The sequence below is a fragment of the Coregonus lavaretus genome, assembly GCF_964263955.1.
Source record: "Coregonus lavaretus genome assembly, chromosome: 39".
Lineage (NCBI taxonomy): Eukaryota > Metazoa > Chordata > Actinopteri > Salmoniformes > Salmonidae > Coregonus > Coregonus lavaretus.
The window spans coordinates 6,359,317-6,375,822 of NC_140026.1; the positions used below are offsets into that span (position 1 = coordinate 6,359,317).

The following is a 16,506-nucleotide window of genomic DNA, read 5'->3' on the forward strand; positions in this document are numbered from 1 at the left end:
GTTATTTTCAAAATACACTGCATTAGGACATTTTTCAAAATAATAATAAAACATGTCCTTGTCAAGAAAAGGCTACGAAAAGATGCACATTTTACAACTACCACTAATCAGGTGTCACGCAATCAGCGCGTCATCCCTCTGAGTCTGTGAACTCTTGATGGGAAGTGAAATAAGTTTATGAGAAGCACACCGCCATTAACAAAAAATCTCGCAGAAAATGAACTGATATATTTTTGACACAACAGGTTTGGTCATTTTCGCTACTATTTCATTGCAAAATAGTGTTTTTAATAACTCCTGTTGTTGTAAAGAACATGAAAACCACAAAGGTAAGCCAGGTTCTGTTGTCTGTCTGAACAGGGAATGTTCAGATGTTTTATTTTTCTTGAATGGTAGATTACAATTGAGGAAGTTAAAGAGTACGAAGGAAAATATCATTATAGTTGAGAGATTGAGTCTTTACTCTCTCTCTCTCTCTCTCTCTCTCTCTCTCTCTCTCTCTCTCGCTCTCTCTCTCTCTCTCTCTCTCTCTCTATCTCTCTCTCTATCTCTCTCTCTATCTAACAGTAAACATTACACTCACAAAAGTCTCAAAGGAATAAAGACATTTCAAATGTCATATTAGTGTTATAAGGATGTGCAAATAGTTAAAGTACAAAAGGGGAAATAAATGAACTTAAATATGGGTTGTATTTACAATGGTGTTTGTTCTTCATTCTTCACTGGTTGCCCTTTTCACACATATTTCTGCTGTGATTGCACACTGTGGTATTTCACCCAATAGATATGGGAGTTTATCAACATTGGATTTGTTTTCTCTCTCTCTCTCTCTCTCTCTCTCTCTCTCTCGCTCTCTCTCTCTCTCTATCTCTCTATCTCTCTATCCCTCTCTCTATCTCTCTCTCTCTCTCTCAATTTCAATTCAATTTAAGGGCTCTCTCTCTCTCTCTCTCTCTCTCGCTGTCTCTTTCTTTCTCTGTCTTTGTTTCTATTTCTAGCTTAATGGTATTCTTTCTGGTTGTCTGTCCTTCTCACCTTTGCATTTTGCTCAGTAGCTACAGTAAATCAGTTACTTTGTGGCGTATTGTAGCATACGTTCTGTACATTCTATTGTACATCATCACACATGCTTTAACAATCCATTGTTTCCCTTATGGTCTAGTTGCAGTATATCTCCTTGGCCTCCTGGTGAAAGATGGAACTGTCCAGTTGTCCGGCTCCATTGCTGATTGGTGATGACAGCCTGCAGAACTGGTGTGTGATTGGCTCAGGAGGGTTTGGACAGATCCACAAGGCCAGACATGTAGATTGGGGGTTGGACGTGGCCATCAAGTTGCTGCATTATGATGATGGGTAAGTAGGACTATTGCCTATTTCACAACTTTGCAAAAAAGTACATTCTTGAGTTAAGTGCATATTCATATTGTAGCGACCATAGTTAACTCAACACCTATTGATCTCGTCAAGGGGTTCGGATCTCTTGGCGTAACGACTGTTAGGTTGACAGTCGTTGGAACCGGGTTCGAGTCCCGGCCCGGGCAAATCCCTAATTTGCCTCAATAACATGTTGCCTATATCTCTGTCAATTATTTTCTCCCTCCACACATGCACACACACCTCTACCTACCTACCCATCCCACACACACACAAACACATACATACACACAAGCTCCAGCTCGTCTCTGCTCAGAGAGGCAGACCTCATGCGCCAGGGGGGGAGCTCGTATGTCCTCAGGATCCTAGGGGTGTACCAGGGATGTCCCCCCTGCTCCGGCCTCTCCAGCCACCTGGGCCTGGTCATGGAGGTAAATAATACCTACTGTGAATAAGTCTGACTTACTGACTCAGATCCTCTGGATCAAAATATACACGGTTGGTAATTAATTAATTAATAATAGCTTCTTTTCATCTATACTTTACTCGACAGTTTATGGAGAGGGGATCCCTGGCGGCCCTCCAGGAACGTCTCTCCGCCCCCCCACCCTGGCCTCTGTCCTTCCGCCTGGTCCACCAGGTGGCTCTGGGAATGAACTTCCTCCACCACCTCGATCCGCCCCTGCTGCACCTGGATCTCAAGCCCAGTAACGTGCTGCTGGATGACAGCCTCCACGCCAAGGCAAGTCCCTGGCTCCTGGGTTTGATACATCTTCACTATTATTGGCTATTAAGGCCTTGCGACAGCCTAGTGTCCTGTCCAGGGTGTGTACTTGTCCATCAAGCTGCCTCACGCTACAGGAACAGGAGATAGGCTCCTGCCCTATGGGCCATTCTGTCTCGGATAAGGCTTACTTATTATCTTATTATTGACCTGTAATTGTTTCATATAGAGCAGGGGTTCCTAAACGTTTTCACTCCGGACCCCCCTTCCAGCATTGGGGAACATCTCGCGCCTCCCGCTGCGTGAAGCGCCACGTCTATTTCTATGGGCACAAGCACTGTTAATGACACAAACTGTTCACACCCCTCTGCAATTCTATACATTTTGCCATGTCTAATGTGTATTCATCTCTCTCTCTCTCTCTCTCTCTCTCTCTCTCTCTCTCTCTCTCTCTCTCTCTCTCTCTCTCTCTCTCTCTCTCTCTCTCTCTCTCTCTCTCTCTCTCTCTCTCTCTCTCTCTCTCTCTCTCTCTCTCTCTCTCTCTCTCTCTCTCTCTCTCTCTCTAGCTGACAGATTTCGGCCTAGCCAGGGTTTACCACAGCGTTTCCAAAGCGAACAGGAAGGACACGGGAGAGGACGGCGGTACATTAAGTTACATGCCACCAGAGGCTTTTGACATGACATACAAGCCCACCCACGCCTCGGATATCTACAGGTGTGTATACACCATTGAATCAATTGATATTTCTCGAGGCATCATTCAGGATAATAATAATAAAACAGTTTACAGCAGGTATAAAACGTGCAGCAAAATGCTTGTGAACTGAATGGATACATAAAGTTTTCACACCCCTTGACGTTTTCCACATTATGTTGTGTTACAGCCTGAATTTAAAATAGATTACATTGAGATTTTGTGTCACTGGCCTACATACAAAGTGGAATTATGTTTATCGAAATTTTTACAAATTCATTAAAAAGGAAAAGCTGTAATATCTTGAGTCAATAAGTATTCAACCCCTTTGTTGTGGCAAGCCTAAATAAGTTCCGGAGTAAAAATGTGCTTAACAAGTCACATAATAAGTTGCATGGACTGTATGCAATAATAGTGTTTAACATGATTTTTGAATGACCACCTCATATCTGTACCCCACACACAATTATATGTAATGTCCCTCAGTCGAGCAGTACATTTCCAATCCCTCGCAAATAATTGAATATTCCTTTGAGCATGGTGAAGTTATTAATTACACTTTGGATGGTGTATGAATACACCCAGTCACTACAAAGATACAGGCATCCTTCCTAACTCAGTTGCCGGAGAGGAAGGAAACTGCTCAGGGATTTCACCATGAGGCCAATGGTGATTATAAAACAGTTACAGAGTTTAATGGGGATACCTAGTCAGTTGCACAACTGAAAGCATTCAACCCAACCCATCTGAATCAGAGAGGTGCGGGGGGCTGCCTTAATTGACATCCATGTTATAGGTGCCCAGGGAGCAGTTGTTGTGGGAGTTAACTGCCTTGCTCAAGGGCAGAACTTTCCACCTTGCCGGCTCTGGGATTTGAACAAGCAACCTTTTGGTTGCGATCCCAACGTTCTAACTGCTGTGCTACCTGCCGCTCTTCAATGGCTCTGATAAGAGAAAACTGAGGATGGATCAACAACATTGTAGTTACTCCACAATACAAACCTAATTGACCGACTGAAAAGAAGGAAGCCTGTACAATATTCCAAAACATGGATCCTGTTTGCAACAAGGCACTAAAGTAATACTGCAAAAATTTGGCTAAGCAATTAACTTTTTGTCCTGAATAGAAAGGGTTATGTTTGGGGCTAATACAATACAACACATTACTGAGTACCACTCTCCATATTTTTCAAGCATATTGGTGGCTGCATCATGTTATGGGTATGCTTGTAATCGTTAAGTGTTACAGGAGGGGGTCGCAGTTCCGGAGCGACCCACTAGGTGTAATCCTCCGACAACCTTAGGCACCTCCTCACTCACAGTCTGGACTAATCATCATCCTATTGGTGTCACCTGTGTCTACCTGTTCACCTGTGTATTTATGCCCTCACTTCCCTGTGTTCCCTTGCTCAGTTTTCTCTGCTAGTTTCACTATGCCAAGCAGTGCTAATCAGTGTCTGATCACGGGATGTATGGACAGGTACGTGAGAAGTGTTCTCCCTGTTTATTTATTATTTCAGTCACAGTTAGTATTTCGTATTTTGGCTGGCAGCCTATTTTTTGGAGTCTTATTTGCTCCGCCTTTCTTTTTCGTGTAAAGTCCGTTATTTTGTATTCTGGCTTCGGGACCATCAGTAAAGATCCTTGTTTCGCCATCTCTGCCTACTGCCTACTGTCTATCCTGCACCGCACCTGGGTCACACCTCACACCAACCCTTACAGTTAAGGACTAGGTAGTTTTTAAGGACAAAAAAAGAAACGGAATGGAGCTAAGCACAGGCATAATCCTAGAGGAAAACCTGGTTCAGTCTGCTTTCCACCCGACACTGGGAGATGAATTCACCTTTCAGCAAGACAATAACCTAAAACACAAGGCCAAATATACACTGGAGTTGCTTACCAAGAAGACAGGGAATATTCCTGAGTGGCCTAGTTACAGTTTTGACTTAAATCTGCTTGAACATCTATGGCAAGACCTGAAAATAGTTGTCTAGCAATGATCAACAACCAATTTGACAGAGCTTGAAGAATTTTGAAAAGAATAATGGGTACATGTTACAAAATCCAGGTGTGGAAAGCTCTTAGAGACTTACCCAGAAAGACTCACAGCTGTAATCGCTGCCAAAGGTGATTCTAAAATGTATTGACTCAGGGTGTTGAATACTTACCTAATCAAGATATATTCGTTAAAAAAAATCTTTATTATTATTATTACATTTTTTACAAATCTTAAGAATTTTTCTTCCACTTTGACATTACAGAGTATTTTGTGTAAATCGTTGACAAGAAATTACAATTTGAATTAATTTTAATCCCACTTTGTAACTCAATAAAATGTTGAAAATACTTTCTGATGGCACTGTAGTAGGAGAAAGATACGGTACATGGCTATCATGATGATTATTGTTCTCTTTCTAACAGCTATGGCATACTACTCTGGTCCATTATCACTGGCGAAGAGCCATATCCTAGTGAGTGACTAGTCCTAACACACAAATAAATACATTTACCCATCAAAGATCTACCCACTTTTTCTTTCCTCTAATTCACCCCCCTCCCTCTCCTCCTCCTCCCCTCCCCCTAGATGCCCAGTCCAGTTTGGTGCGGTTCCGGATCCCCCAGGGGGATAGACCCTCTCTGGCCACTTTGGACAGGGTCCAGGTCGAAGGGCTGGTGGAACTGGTGGACCTCATGAAGAGATGCTGGGATATGAAGCCCACCCTGAGACCCTCATTCCTAGGTAAGACAAGAGCCTGGAGGGGGGTGGATATGTTACAAATCAAAATTGCAATATGTTATGAATTTGTTGTGTTTATGATCCCGGAGTATATCACATATTTTCTTGTGACCTGTGGCTCTATTTTTTTGGGTGTTCAGACTGCCTTGCTGTGACAGAGATGATTTACGAGAAACACAAACAAGGGATAATTGATGCCGTTCATGAAGTGCAGAAGAAACTGGTACTAAAGATGACCCTGTCGTTCAAAGCTTTCAGTACCATAACAGTACTAGTCACCTTTATTAAACAACTACGTCTACCTCGCATTCTAACTCCCACCTCTGTTTGTCGGTCTCTCTCTTTCTCTCTCCCTCTAGAACTCAGAGAGTGATCAGAGTATAACATCCACTGTCGCTGACCTTCATATCTCACAGCCATCAGGTACAACCCTTTAAAACAACTCAAAAATCTTATATTACCACTGCAGTTATCATTCATTCATTTGTTAATTCGTTCATCTGTTCATTCATTCATTCATTCATTCATTCATTCATTCATTCATTCATTCATTCATTCATTCATTCATTCATTCATTCATTAATCTGTTCATTCATTCATTCATTCATCTTTCACAGGAATTCAAAAACACAAAGTGGAAATCTCTGATCGTGTGAAGACTGAACCTCCCCGAAGACAGGTATGCGGTGTATGGTGAAGTTGGCCTTTGACACTGGTCAGTTTTGCATTTTCCTCAGTAATGGTTAAGGTTAGGATTGGGGGAGAGGAAGCTGATCCTAGATCTGTACCTAGGGGAAACTTCCCCCCTGAGCCAGGTATGGATCTAAAGTTAATAAGTGTATATATTTTGCATCAGATGCTCAAATAGGAAAATGGAAAATTGGTTTCTGATAAATATAAATAAATAAATATTATACAAACATTATACAGGACCTATTTTGTTATTCCTATATTGAAGGAAAAGCATCTTGTTTATGAGAAAACAGAAGGGCCTACACAGTAACATGAGTCTGCATACTTGTGTAACGTGTAACATAACAGTGGTGGTGTTATGAGTATAATCGACCAAGGTATATAACTTGACTTCCTGTTCTTGTTTTGCTACAGGAAACGGCTGGTGGTTTGACCTCGAAACAGAAATATAAAGGTACAGTGGCTTGCGAAAGTATTCACCCCCCTTAGCATTTTTCCTATTTTGTTGCCTTACAACCTGGAATTAAAATAGATTTTTGGGGGGTTTGTACCATTTCATTTACACGACATGCCTACCACTTTGAAGATGCAAAATAATTTTGTGTGTGAAAAAACAAGAAATAAGACAAAAAAACAGAACGTGCATAACTTGGTCTTCATGGTGCCGCTTGCTTGGTGGTGCCCCTTGCTTAGTGGTGTTGCAGACTCTGGGGCCTTTCAGAACAGGTGTGTGTATATATACTGAGATCATGTGACACTTAGATTGCACACAGGTGGACTTTATTTAACTAATTATGTGACTTCTGAAGGTAATTGGTTACACCAGATCTTATTTAGGGGCTTCATAACAAATGGGATGAATACATATGCACGCACCACTTTTCTGTTATTTATTGTTTAGAAGTTTTTGAAACAAGTTATTTTCTTCATTTCACCAATTTGGACTATTTTGTGTATGTCCATTACATGAAATCCAAATAAAAATCAATTTAAAGTACAGGTTGTAATGCAACAAAATAGGAAAAACACCAAGGGGGATGAATACTTTTGCAAGGCACTGTATAACGGTTATTTTGGGAACAGGTTGTCGTTGGTGGTTGCTTAGTAATCAATGAGGTTGAAAGGGGAAACCTTTCTGGCCATTAATGTTTGAATGTTTGATAACAAAATGTATTATCCCTTCACAAGATTCTTTGTTTATTCTTTTCTCTCATAGAGTATTCGTCCCTTCAACCCCCATCGCAGCCAGTGAGAAGGTCAAATGCAGATCCAGTCCATTCTTCAACCAATCTCAAACCAAAACCTGTACCCAATCATGACTGCAAACCAACAGCTTCCCCCTCTGCGTCTAATCAAAGTCCAGCGGGACATTTTCAGGTACAGAGTCATGTTTCTGTATGGAAACGTGTTCCCAAAATAACCGTTATACAGTGCCTTGCGAAAGTATTCATCCCCCTTGGTGTTTTTCCTATTTTGTTGCATTACAACCTGTAATTTAATGGATTTTTATTTGGATTTCACGTAATGGACATACACAAAATAGTCCAAATTGGTGAAGTGAAATGAAAAAAATAAGTTGTTTCCAACAATTCTAAAAAATAAATAACGGAAAAGTGGTGCGTGCATATGTATTCACCCCCTTTGCTATGAAGCCCCTAAATAAGATCTGGTGCAACCAATTACCTTCAGAAGTCACATAATTAGTTAAATAAAGTCCACCTGTGTGCAATCTGTGTCACATGATCTGTCACATGATCTCAGTATATATACACCTGTTCTGAAAGGCCCCAGAGTCTGCAACACCACTAAGCAAGGGGCACCACCAAGCAAGCGGCACAATGAAGACCAAGGAGCACTCAAACAGGTCAGGGACAAAGTTGTGGAGAAGTACAGATCAGGGTTGGGTTACAAAAAAATATCAGAAACTTTGAACATCCCACGGAGCACTATTAAATCCATTATTAAAAAATGGAAAGAATATGGCACCACAACAAACCTGCCAAGAGAATGCCGCCCACCAAAACTTACGGACCAGGCAAGGAGGGCATTAATCAGAGAGGCAACAAAGAGACCAAGGATAACCCCGAAGGAGCTGCAAAGCTCCACAGCGGAGATTGGAGTATCTGTCCATAGGACCACTTTAAGCCGTACACTCCACAGAGCTGGGCTTTACGGAAGAGTGGCCAGAGAAAAGCCATTGCTTAAAGAAAAAAATAAGCAAACATGTTTGGTGTTCGCCAAAAGGCATGTGGGAGACTCCCCAAACATATGGAAGAAGGAACTCTGGTCAGATGAGACTAAAATTGAGCTTTTTGGCCATCAAGGGAAACGCTATGTCTGGCGCAAACCCAACACCTCTCATCACCTGACTGGGAAACTGGTCAGAATTGATGGATGGCGCTAAATACAGGAAAATTCTTGAGGGAAACCTGTTTCAGTCTTCCAGAGATTTGAGACTGGGACGGAGGTTCACCTTCCAGCAGGACAATGAACCTAAGCATACTGCTAAAGCAACACTCGAGTGGTTTAAGGGGAAACATTTAAATATCTTGGAATGGCCTTGTCAAAGCCCAGACCTCATTCCAATTGAGAATTTGTGGTATTATTTAAAGATTGCTGTACACCAGCGGAACCCATCCAACTTGAAGGAGCTGGAGCAGTTTTGCCTTGAAGAATGGGCAAAATTCCCAGTGGCTAGATGTGCCAAGCTTATAGAGACATACCCCAAGAGACTTGCAGCTGTAATTGCTGCAAAAGGTGGCTCTACAAAGTATTGACTTTGGGGGGATGAATAGTTATGCACTGTTTTTTTGTCTTATTTCTTGTTTGTTTCACAATAAAAAATATTTTGCATCTTCAAAGTGGTAGGCATGTTGTGTAAATCAAATGATACAAACCCCCCAAAAATCCATTTTAATTCCAGGTTGTAAGGCAAGAAAATAGGAAAAATGCCAAGGGGGGTGAATACTTTTGCAAGCCACTGTATAATAATTGAACAGTGAAGTGAACACTAAAATGTTTCATTCTTCTGAATCAATGAAACCAAAGTCATGACTAAAGCTCATGTCGTAGGCTACAATGTGACCAAGTTATAAACTTTGGACATAGGAGATACCATACCCGGTCTCAGAGATGCCTAACTCTACTGAGTAAATCAGCTTTTTGTTTTCTTTCACCTTATTAGTGGAACGATCTTCAAAATGTTCTTAAATTTGATTTTTCGTTGCCTCTAGGGAAATTCAGATAGCTGATTAAAGAAGGACCTTAATACTGATGAATGTGTTGTTTTTTTAAAATCATTTTTTTCTTTCTGCTTACATTTTGATGTGTGTATTTTCTATAATTTATGTAATTCAGGGCTCATCTGTAAAATATACCTTGGTCTCAGTATGACTCCCTGATAAAATAAAATAAATAAAAATGATAATATTTACTCTCTAATTTCTCCTTTCAGCGCCAGCATTCCACTCCAGTTACCCCATCCAATTATTCCACAGGTATTACTTTCAGTCTATTTTCTTTCTATGTGTCTATTGGTTAAAGGTATAGGCCACCCAAGTTACATATTGGTTTCCTTACCCTGGAACCAGTCTATGGACACGGTATGACAGCAATCCATGCTTTGGTTTAGTTTCCCTGGCACTGTTTCCGTGTGTTAACATTTTAGCATTTGTTGCACAAATCCCATTCAAGTCATGGGAACGATATTAGCATTTTCCACAGATTATGTTCAAATCATCAATAAATTACTGTTTTGAGCTTCACCATACATTGTAGATACTTTCAGTATGATTTGGACATGATGTGCAGGAAATTATAATATCGGTCCCATGACTTGAATGGGATTTGTGCCACAAATGCTAAAATGTTAGCATGTGGAAACAGTGCCAGGTAAACGAAACCAAAACATGGATTGCCGTCATACCTTGTCCATAAACTGCTTCCAGGGTAAGGAAACCAATACGCCATTTTGTAATTTGGGTGAACTATCCTTTTAAGAGGTGTTTAAAATGTCTACGCTTTTTCTCAAGTCTTTCCATGCTGCCATGCATCCTTTACAAAGTGTCAGAAGGAAGCATTTCCTCTTCTTGAAGACATTTTGAAAAGGAGGAAATGAGAGAACTGTTGAGATAGAGCTGGGTGAATCTTAAAAGTATTTCCTTGATTACTTGCCTCCTAAGCACGCATTGGAGGAGAAGGTCTGAAGGGAGGGACATGGGACCTTCTCCTCCAATGCTTGTTGTGGATGACGTGAGGAATCAAGGACAGACTATTAAGATACACCCATAACCAATTTCTCATCCAGATGGAATATACATCAACATGAGCAATGTGACAGGATTCCAGTTGGGTGACAATAACTGCATGTTCATCGGGTCGCAACATCAAAGTAAACGCCACAGAAACCCCACAGCCCCATCTAGAGTTAACTTCCCAGCAGCGCAGCCAAGGAACCCTAAAGCTCCTGAGCCATGGTGAAGTCAGTAACACTCCCAGCTCTATGCCCGTGAACGAATCCCTGCCGGAGACCGGGGTTCAATCCTCGACCGACTCTCACACTTTGTCTCTCATCTTAACCTGTCATCTCCTCTGTTTCTAATCTATCTGTAATAAAAACACAAAATATTGAGATTCACTCTCCTTAAAAAAAATGAAATTTTAAAGGATAATTCTCCTTTTTTTAAATTACTTTTTTGTAACATTTTGAATGATGAAATCCTGTGCAGCTAGAGAGCATGGATTGATCCATCTTTGTCCTTTTCATTCTGTTAAATTTGCCCACGAGGGACTGGTCTGTACTGACACTTTTATATCTTTGTACTAAAACAAGTTCTCAATTTGTTGTGCTTCAGGGAAGTCAATAAAAAGCTCAGCTTTACAGAATGACCATCAGTGTTTTCATCTGTCTTACCACTAGAACAAGTCTATTTTTCCCTTTATAATGTTTATTGTGTTTCAATAGAATTTATATGAATAGTTTGGCGTGTATGGTTCATATATCTGCACGTATTAAGCTTATAATCTTATAGTAACATTTCTATAAACACACACATCTTTAAAGAATGAACAAACACCCCCTCCTATATATTCTTACATGCCTCCACTCGGTATTCAAGCAGCAAGAGACAGTGTACGGTGTGAAACCCATAGGTTCCTGGCAACACACACACACACACACACCCCTCGCCAAAACTACCATCTGCCACCGGATCCGCCAGGGCGAGCTGCAGGAGCGCTTACCCAGAATCCTCCACTCGAAGCGTTGAAGGTGTCCGCGCTATTTACAGGACTAACAGATGCACAGCTTTTGAGAAGGTAGAGGTTTCCCTTAATTACTGATTCAGGGACAGATTTGATGTAATCTCCCTAACGGTTGAGGTTAGGATAGGGAGCATAGAATCATAGAAACTGATCCTAGATCTGTGGTTAAGGTCAACTTCTATAATACAGTTACAGGGTCACTCACCCCTTATGTTTACATTTGGGATCTGGGCCTGCATTCATGAAGTATATCAGAGTGGGGGGGGGGTTCGATGCCAGCTGCCCAGCTGTTATCAGGGCTACCTGTCATCAGCATCTGGCTCCGAGGAGCATTCCTCGGAGACGAGGCCATACCCCCAAACTATTCAATAAAATGCAATATTGCATTCTGTCTCTGTTGTTCATTCAGTTAAGCCTGTACTCGATTGAACTTTACTTACAAAGATTTCACTGTCTTTTATTACCTTTAGAACAATTATTATTATGTAATTATTAGCATTTCATGCTTCAAAGGAAGTTGAATACAATACACAATACATAACTACACAAGCATGAAACGTACTGTACAATATACAGTATCATTCATATGCTGGAGCAGTGTATACAAGTGTTAATGCAAAATGGTAACATTCAGGATTTTGTGATACAATCTCCTCCTCAGTCTGTCTTGCGCTCTCTCGCTTTCACTTCATTTATCTTTCTCCTATCCTCCCCCACTTCTCTCTCTCTCTCTCTCTCTCTCACGTCCTCTCTATCTATCCCATCACTTGCCTACCCCTCTCTTATTCTCTCACTCCTATCTCCCCACATGCCTCCTCGTCCCTCCCTCCCTCCCTCCCTCCCTCCCTCCCTCCCTCCCTCCCTCCCTCCCTCCCTCCCTCCCTCCTTACAAAGGAAACACCAGAAACCCTGAGAAGGTGGAGTATTTCCATCCCCCCATCAGGTTCCCTCTCTCCAGTTTGAGATAAGCCTTGTCTCCTCTCTCCATGGTGACCAGGCCAGCGTTGGTGGCTGCTTCCCTGGTCACGTCTTGGTCCCCGGCAAAGGCTGAGATGACCGGGTGTCCATTTAAAACCAGACTCACCTGAAAGAAAGGGATGGATGGAGGGAGGGGGAGGCGGGGAAAGGGAGGTGGAGGGGTAGAGGGAGAGAGAGCAATATAGAATAGAGAGAGAGATAGACGGTGCAGGAGACAAGGAACAAGATCAATCGTGGTTTTTTGGCATGACCTTACCTTCCTATGCCCTGACGTTGTTTTGGGCATCAACTTTGTATTTGTGTCCTCATGTTTGTCTCACCTGAATCGTCTGTCGGTTATAGACCTTGACCACGTGGAAACAGAAACTATACACTCCTTTTCTAGGAGCCACGAAGATGCTCCGTGCTGGATCAAAATGGCTGCCCACATTCACAAGGATCTGAGAGAGAGAGGGAGAGAGAGAGAGAGAGAGAGGGAGAGAGAGAGGGGGAGGGAGGAAGAGAGAGAGAGAGAGAGAGAGAGAGAGAGAGAGAGAGAGAGAGAGAGAGCGAGAGAGAGAGAGAGAGAGAGAGAGAGAGAGAGAGAGAGAGAGGGAGAGGGGTGGGGGGAGAAGAAGTAAGAGAGAGAAAGAGAGAGAAAGAGAGCGGGCGGAGGCAGAGAAAAAGAGAGAGAGTTTACCTTAAGCTCTCATTGATGTACAGTTGGTGGTGAAATTCGTCACTCACTCGGGTAAAAGTTGATTTTATAATTGTGGCTAATATAGGTATTCAGTCTCCTGGATGGTAATGGTTTATGGTCACACTCACTAACCTGGTCAAAATATATGGTCATAGTACGGTTGCTCATCTCCGAGGGTTCGTGGTTGGTGTTCCTGACAGTGGAGAAGGCCACTCGACCGGTCCCCGACCGCACCGACATCCCCAGAGCGTTACCCGACGGTTCCGACGAGGGGCTGGAGTCACAAACCACCAGGCACTTCCCCTCTAACACGATTGGCTCAGTGTCATTCTGAGCCCTGGCCCCTGGGGGACCCCATTGGAGGAACATAATTAATCCAAGGAACAAGGTGGGGTTTACGGACATTATGGGGCGGGGCAAAGATGAACAAGGAAGCGGAAGGCAGGGCATATTTTCTGAAATGGTTGTGAACTCTTGGGTGTTTTTGGGATGTTGGTTTTTCTGTTTTGACAGTTGAAAATGTTAGTTTCCACACACGGTTTCAGTAAAAAAAAACTATCCTTTGTGAAGATATGACAAATTCCAGTAAATGTCTTTACAGTCTTCTTGTCTCAACAACACAGTAATCAGCTAAATCACAGTTTAAATCCTTCCGGAATCTTCAGTTTGCTCTGAGAAGGTTGAATCTCAGAGGGTCAATTGATCCAAACCCACTGAATCTGAATAGTGGATGCCGATCCCTTGGAACCCACCTTTGGGCTGTGGCTGTGACCCAACCCCTCTTGCAGCCAAGTTTGTCCAGGTCCCCAACCTGTGTTACCAGATTAGTAACACACGTCTGAGTGTTCCAAAGGAACAAGTGTGCATCTCTCTCTGTCGCTCTGTCAGTTGGGAGCAGTTGAGTCAGGTGGTCAGGTGGTCCTCCCCAACCTTGACCCTGTAGAAGACAAATATATGCATTCGCTGTGGTCATCTAATACATTATGGACAACAGTATCCTAGATTATACAACGGGTGGGTTTAATCCTGGATGCTGATTGGTTAAACCACATTCCAGCCGTGGTCTATTCCACAAGTTACCACCGGCTAAAGCTATGACGTTGAAATGCCTATTTACTCTGTTCCATCTCACTGCGCAATCCACTGTCTCATCAGCCCAGCCAGGCAATTTATGAATTTGATCTCCACTATAAAAAGCATCTAGACATTATCTCCTATTTCTTTTAGACTAGAATTTGGTTTTCAACAGCAGAGATTTGTATAAACCTTGCTTTCTGTCTCTCCAACATCTGCAACATTGTTTCAAGATAAAAATTCGATCTCCAGCTGTCCCATAGTAATGAACGTGTCGGGAGTCAGGACGAGATGGACTGACAGGCAGTGTTTCTCAGCCAGTCGAAATCATGAATCAGCTGGCATCATTTTTATGGATACAGTGCATTAGTAAATTATTCAGACAACTTCACTTTTTCCACATTTTGTTACGTTACAGCCTTATTCTAAAATGGATTAAATAGTTAAATCGTTTTTTCCACTCATCAATCTACACACAATACCCCATAATGACAAAGCAAAAACAGGTTTTTAGAACTTTTGCCAAAAAAATAAAATAAACGGAAATATCACATTTACATAAGTATTCAGACCCTTTACTCAGAACTTTGTTGAAGTACCTTTGGCAGCGATTACAGCCTTGAGGGTTCCTGGGTATGACGCTACAAGCTTGGCACACCTGTATTTGGGGAGTTTCTTCCATTCTTCTCTGCAGATCCTCTCAAGCTCTGTCAGGTTGGATGGGAAGCGTCGCTGCACAGCTATTTTCAGGTCTCTCCAGAGATGTTCGATCGGGTTCAAGTCCGGGCTCTGGCTGGGCCACTCATGGAAATTCAGAGACTTAGAAGGTGATCCTTCACCCCAGTCTGAGGTCCTGAGCGCAGGTTTTCATCAAGGATCTCTCTGTACTTTGCTCCATTCATCTTTCCCTCGATCGTGACTAGTCTCCCAGTTCCTGCCGCTGAAAAACATCCCCACAGCATGATGCTGCCACCACCATGCTTCACCATAGGAATGGTATTGGCCAGGTGATGAGAGGTGCCTGGTTTCCTCCAGATGTGACGCTTGGCATTCAGGCCAAAGAGTTCAATCTTGGTTTCATCAGACCAGAGAATCATGTTCCTCATGGTCTGAGAGTCCTTTAGGTGCCTTTTGGCAAACTCCAAGCGGGCTGTCATGTGCCATTTACTGAGGAGTGGCTTCCGTCCGGCCACTCTATCATAAATGCCTGATTGGTGGACTGCTGCAGAGATTGTTGTCCTTCTGGAAGTTTCTCCCATTTCCACAGACGAACTCTGGAGCTCTTTCAGAGTGACCATCGGGTTCTTGGTCACCTCCCTGACCAAGGCCCTTCTCCCCCGATTGCTCAGTTTGGCTGGGCGGCCAGCTCTAGGAAGACTCTTGGTGGTTCCAAACTTCTTCCATTTAAGAATGATGGAGGCCATTGTGTTCTTGGGGACCTTCAATGCTACAGACATTTTTTTGTACCCTTCCCCAGATCTGTGCCTCAACACAATCCTGTCTCGGAGCTCTACAGATCAATTCCTTCGACCTCATGGCTTGGTTTTTGCTCTAACATGCACTGTGAACTGTGGGACCTTATGTAGACAGATGTGTGCTTTTCCAAATCATGTCCAATCAATTGACTTTACCACAGGTGGACTCGAATCAAGTTGTAGAAAGGTGGATCAATGGAAACAGGATGCACCTGAGCTCAATTTCAAGTCTCATAGCAAAGGGTCTAAATACTTATGTAAATAAGGTTTTTCTGTTTTATTTTTTAAAAGACATTTCCTAAAATTACTAAAAAACCTGTTTTTGCTTTGTCATTATGGGGTATTGTGTGTAGATTGCTGAGGATTTTTTTTATTGAATCCATTTTAGAATAAGGCTGTAACGTAACAAAATGTGGAAAAAGTGAAGGGGTCTGAATACTTTCCGAATGCACTGTATATACAAAGAAATGTAAATAGAAAACAGGTCAAACGAAACAAAATGCAGATAGTTTGCTGTCTTTCCAGCTTCAGTTTGAAGTGATTGTGTTAGCTGTGTTGTTGGCTAGCTCCCCTGATGAGAGAGCACATTTTCTATGCCAGGTGAAATCGCGTCTCATTAGCTCATTGTTATCCAAATAAATGTCACTACAAAACAGCTTAAACAAACACAAATGCAGCTAATTTGCTGTTATTCTGGCGGCACTGTTTGAGGTGACTATAAATTAGCAGTAGTTGGCTAGCTAGCAAGCAAGCAAGGGATAAGAACATTGCCAGCCAGTATGGCAATGGAACATTTAGAACGAACGACTGGGTCGC

General features: G+C 42.4%; 2 protein-coding genes across 5 annotated transcripts; one reads left to right on the plus strand and one right to left on the minus strand.

Moving 5' to 3' along the window:
- Positions 1–140: 140 nt before the first annotated feature.
- Positions 141–11,110, plus strand: ripk3 (receptor-interacting serine-threonine kinase 3). 4 transcript variants are annotated; one of them, XM_084155843.1, is made up of 14 exons: positions 141–245; positions 1,163–1,353; positions 1,670–1,805; positions 1,928–2,116; positions 2,665–2,813; positions 5,214–5,263; positions 5,377–5,532; positions 5,670–5,752; positions 5,889–5,952; positions 6,147–6,208; positions 6,637–6,676; positions 7,439–7,599; positions 9,677–9,719; positions 10,529–11,110. In XM_084155843.1, exons 2-14 carry the CDS (start codon positions 1,196–1,198, stop codon positions 10,699–10,701), a joined length of 1,464 nt encoding a protein of 487 aa, XP_084011969.1. In that variant the 5' UTR covers positions 141–245; positions 1,163–1,195; the 3' UTR covers positions 10,702–11,110. The 4 variants fall into 4 exon arrangements, with proteins under 4 accessions (XP_084011969.1, XP_084011971.1, XP_084011970.1 ...); XM_084155845.1 differs by having other exon boundaries at positions 160–245; positions 6,165–6,208; XM_084155844.1 differs by having other exon boundaries at positions 187–329; positions 6,165–6,208.
- Positions 11,111–12,370: 1,260 nt separating this feature from the next.
- On the minus strand, positions 12,371–13,591 carry LOC311112733 (cerebellin-1-like; the record flags this gene model as incomplete). The annotated part of the gene is made up of 3 exons (XM_084155860.1): positions 12,371–12,568; positions 12,783–12,902; positions 13,274–13,591. The coding sequence occupies 3 exons, from the start codon at positions 13,589–13,591 to the stop codon at positions 12,371–12,373; spliced, it is 636 nt and encodes a 211-aa protein (XP_084011986.1).
- Positions 13,592–16,506: the final 2,915 nt, after the last annotated feature.

Excerpts from the sequence above, each read along its gene's own strand:
- ripk3 (XM_084155843.1), top strand. The coding sequence starts at position 1,196 with ATGGAACTGTCCAGTTGTCCGGCTCCATTGCTGATTGGTGATGACAGC. Across the intron at positions 2,814-5,213 it reads CACGCCTCGGATATCTACAG|CTATGGCATACTACTCTGGT; the intron begins GTGTGTATACAC and ends TCTTTCTAACAG. Across the intron at positions 5,264-5,376 it reads TGGCGAAGAGCCATATCCTA|ATGCCCAGTCCAGTTTGGTG; the intron begins GTGAGTGACTAG and ends CCCTCCCCCTAG.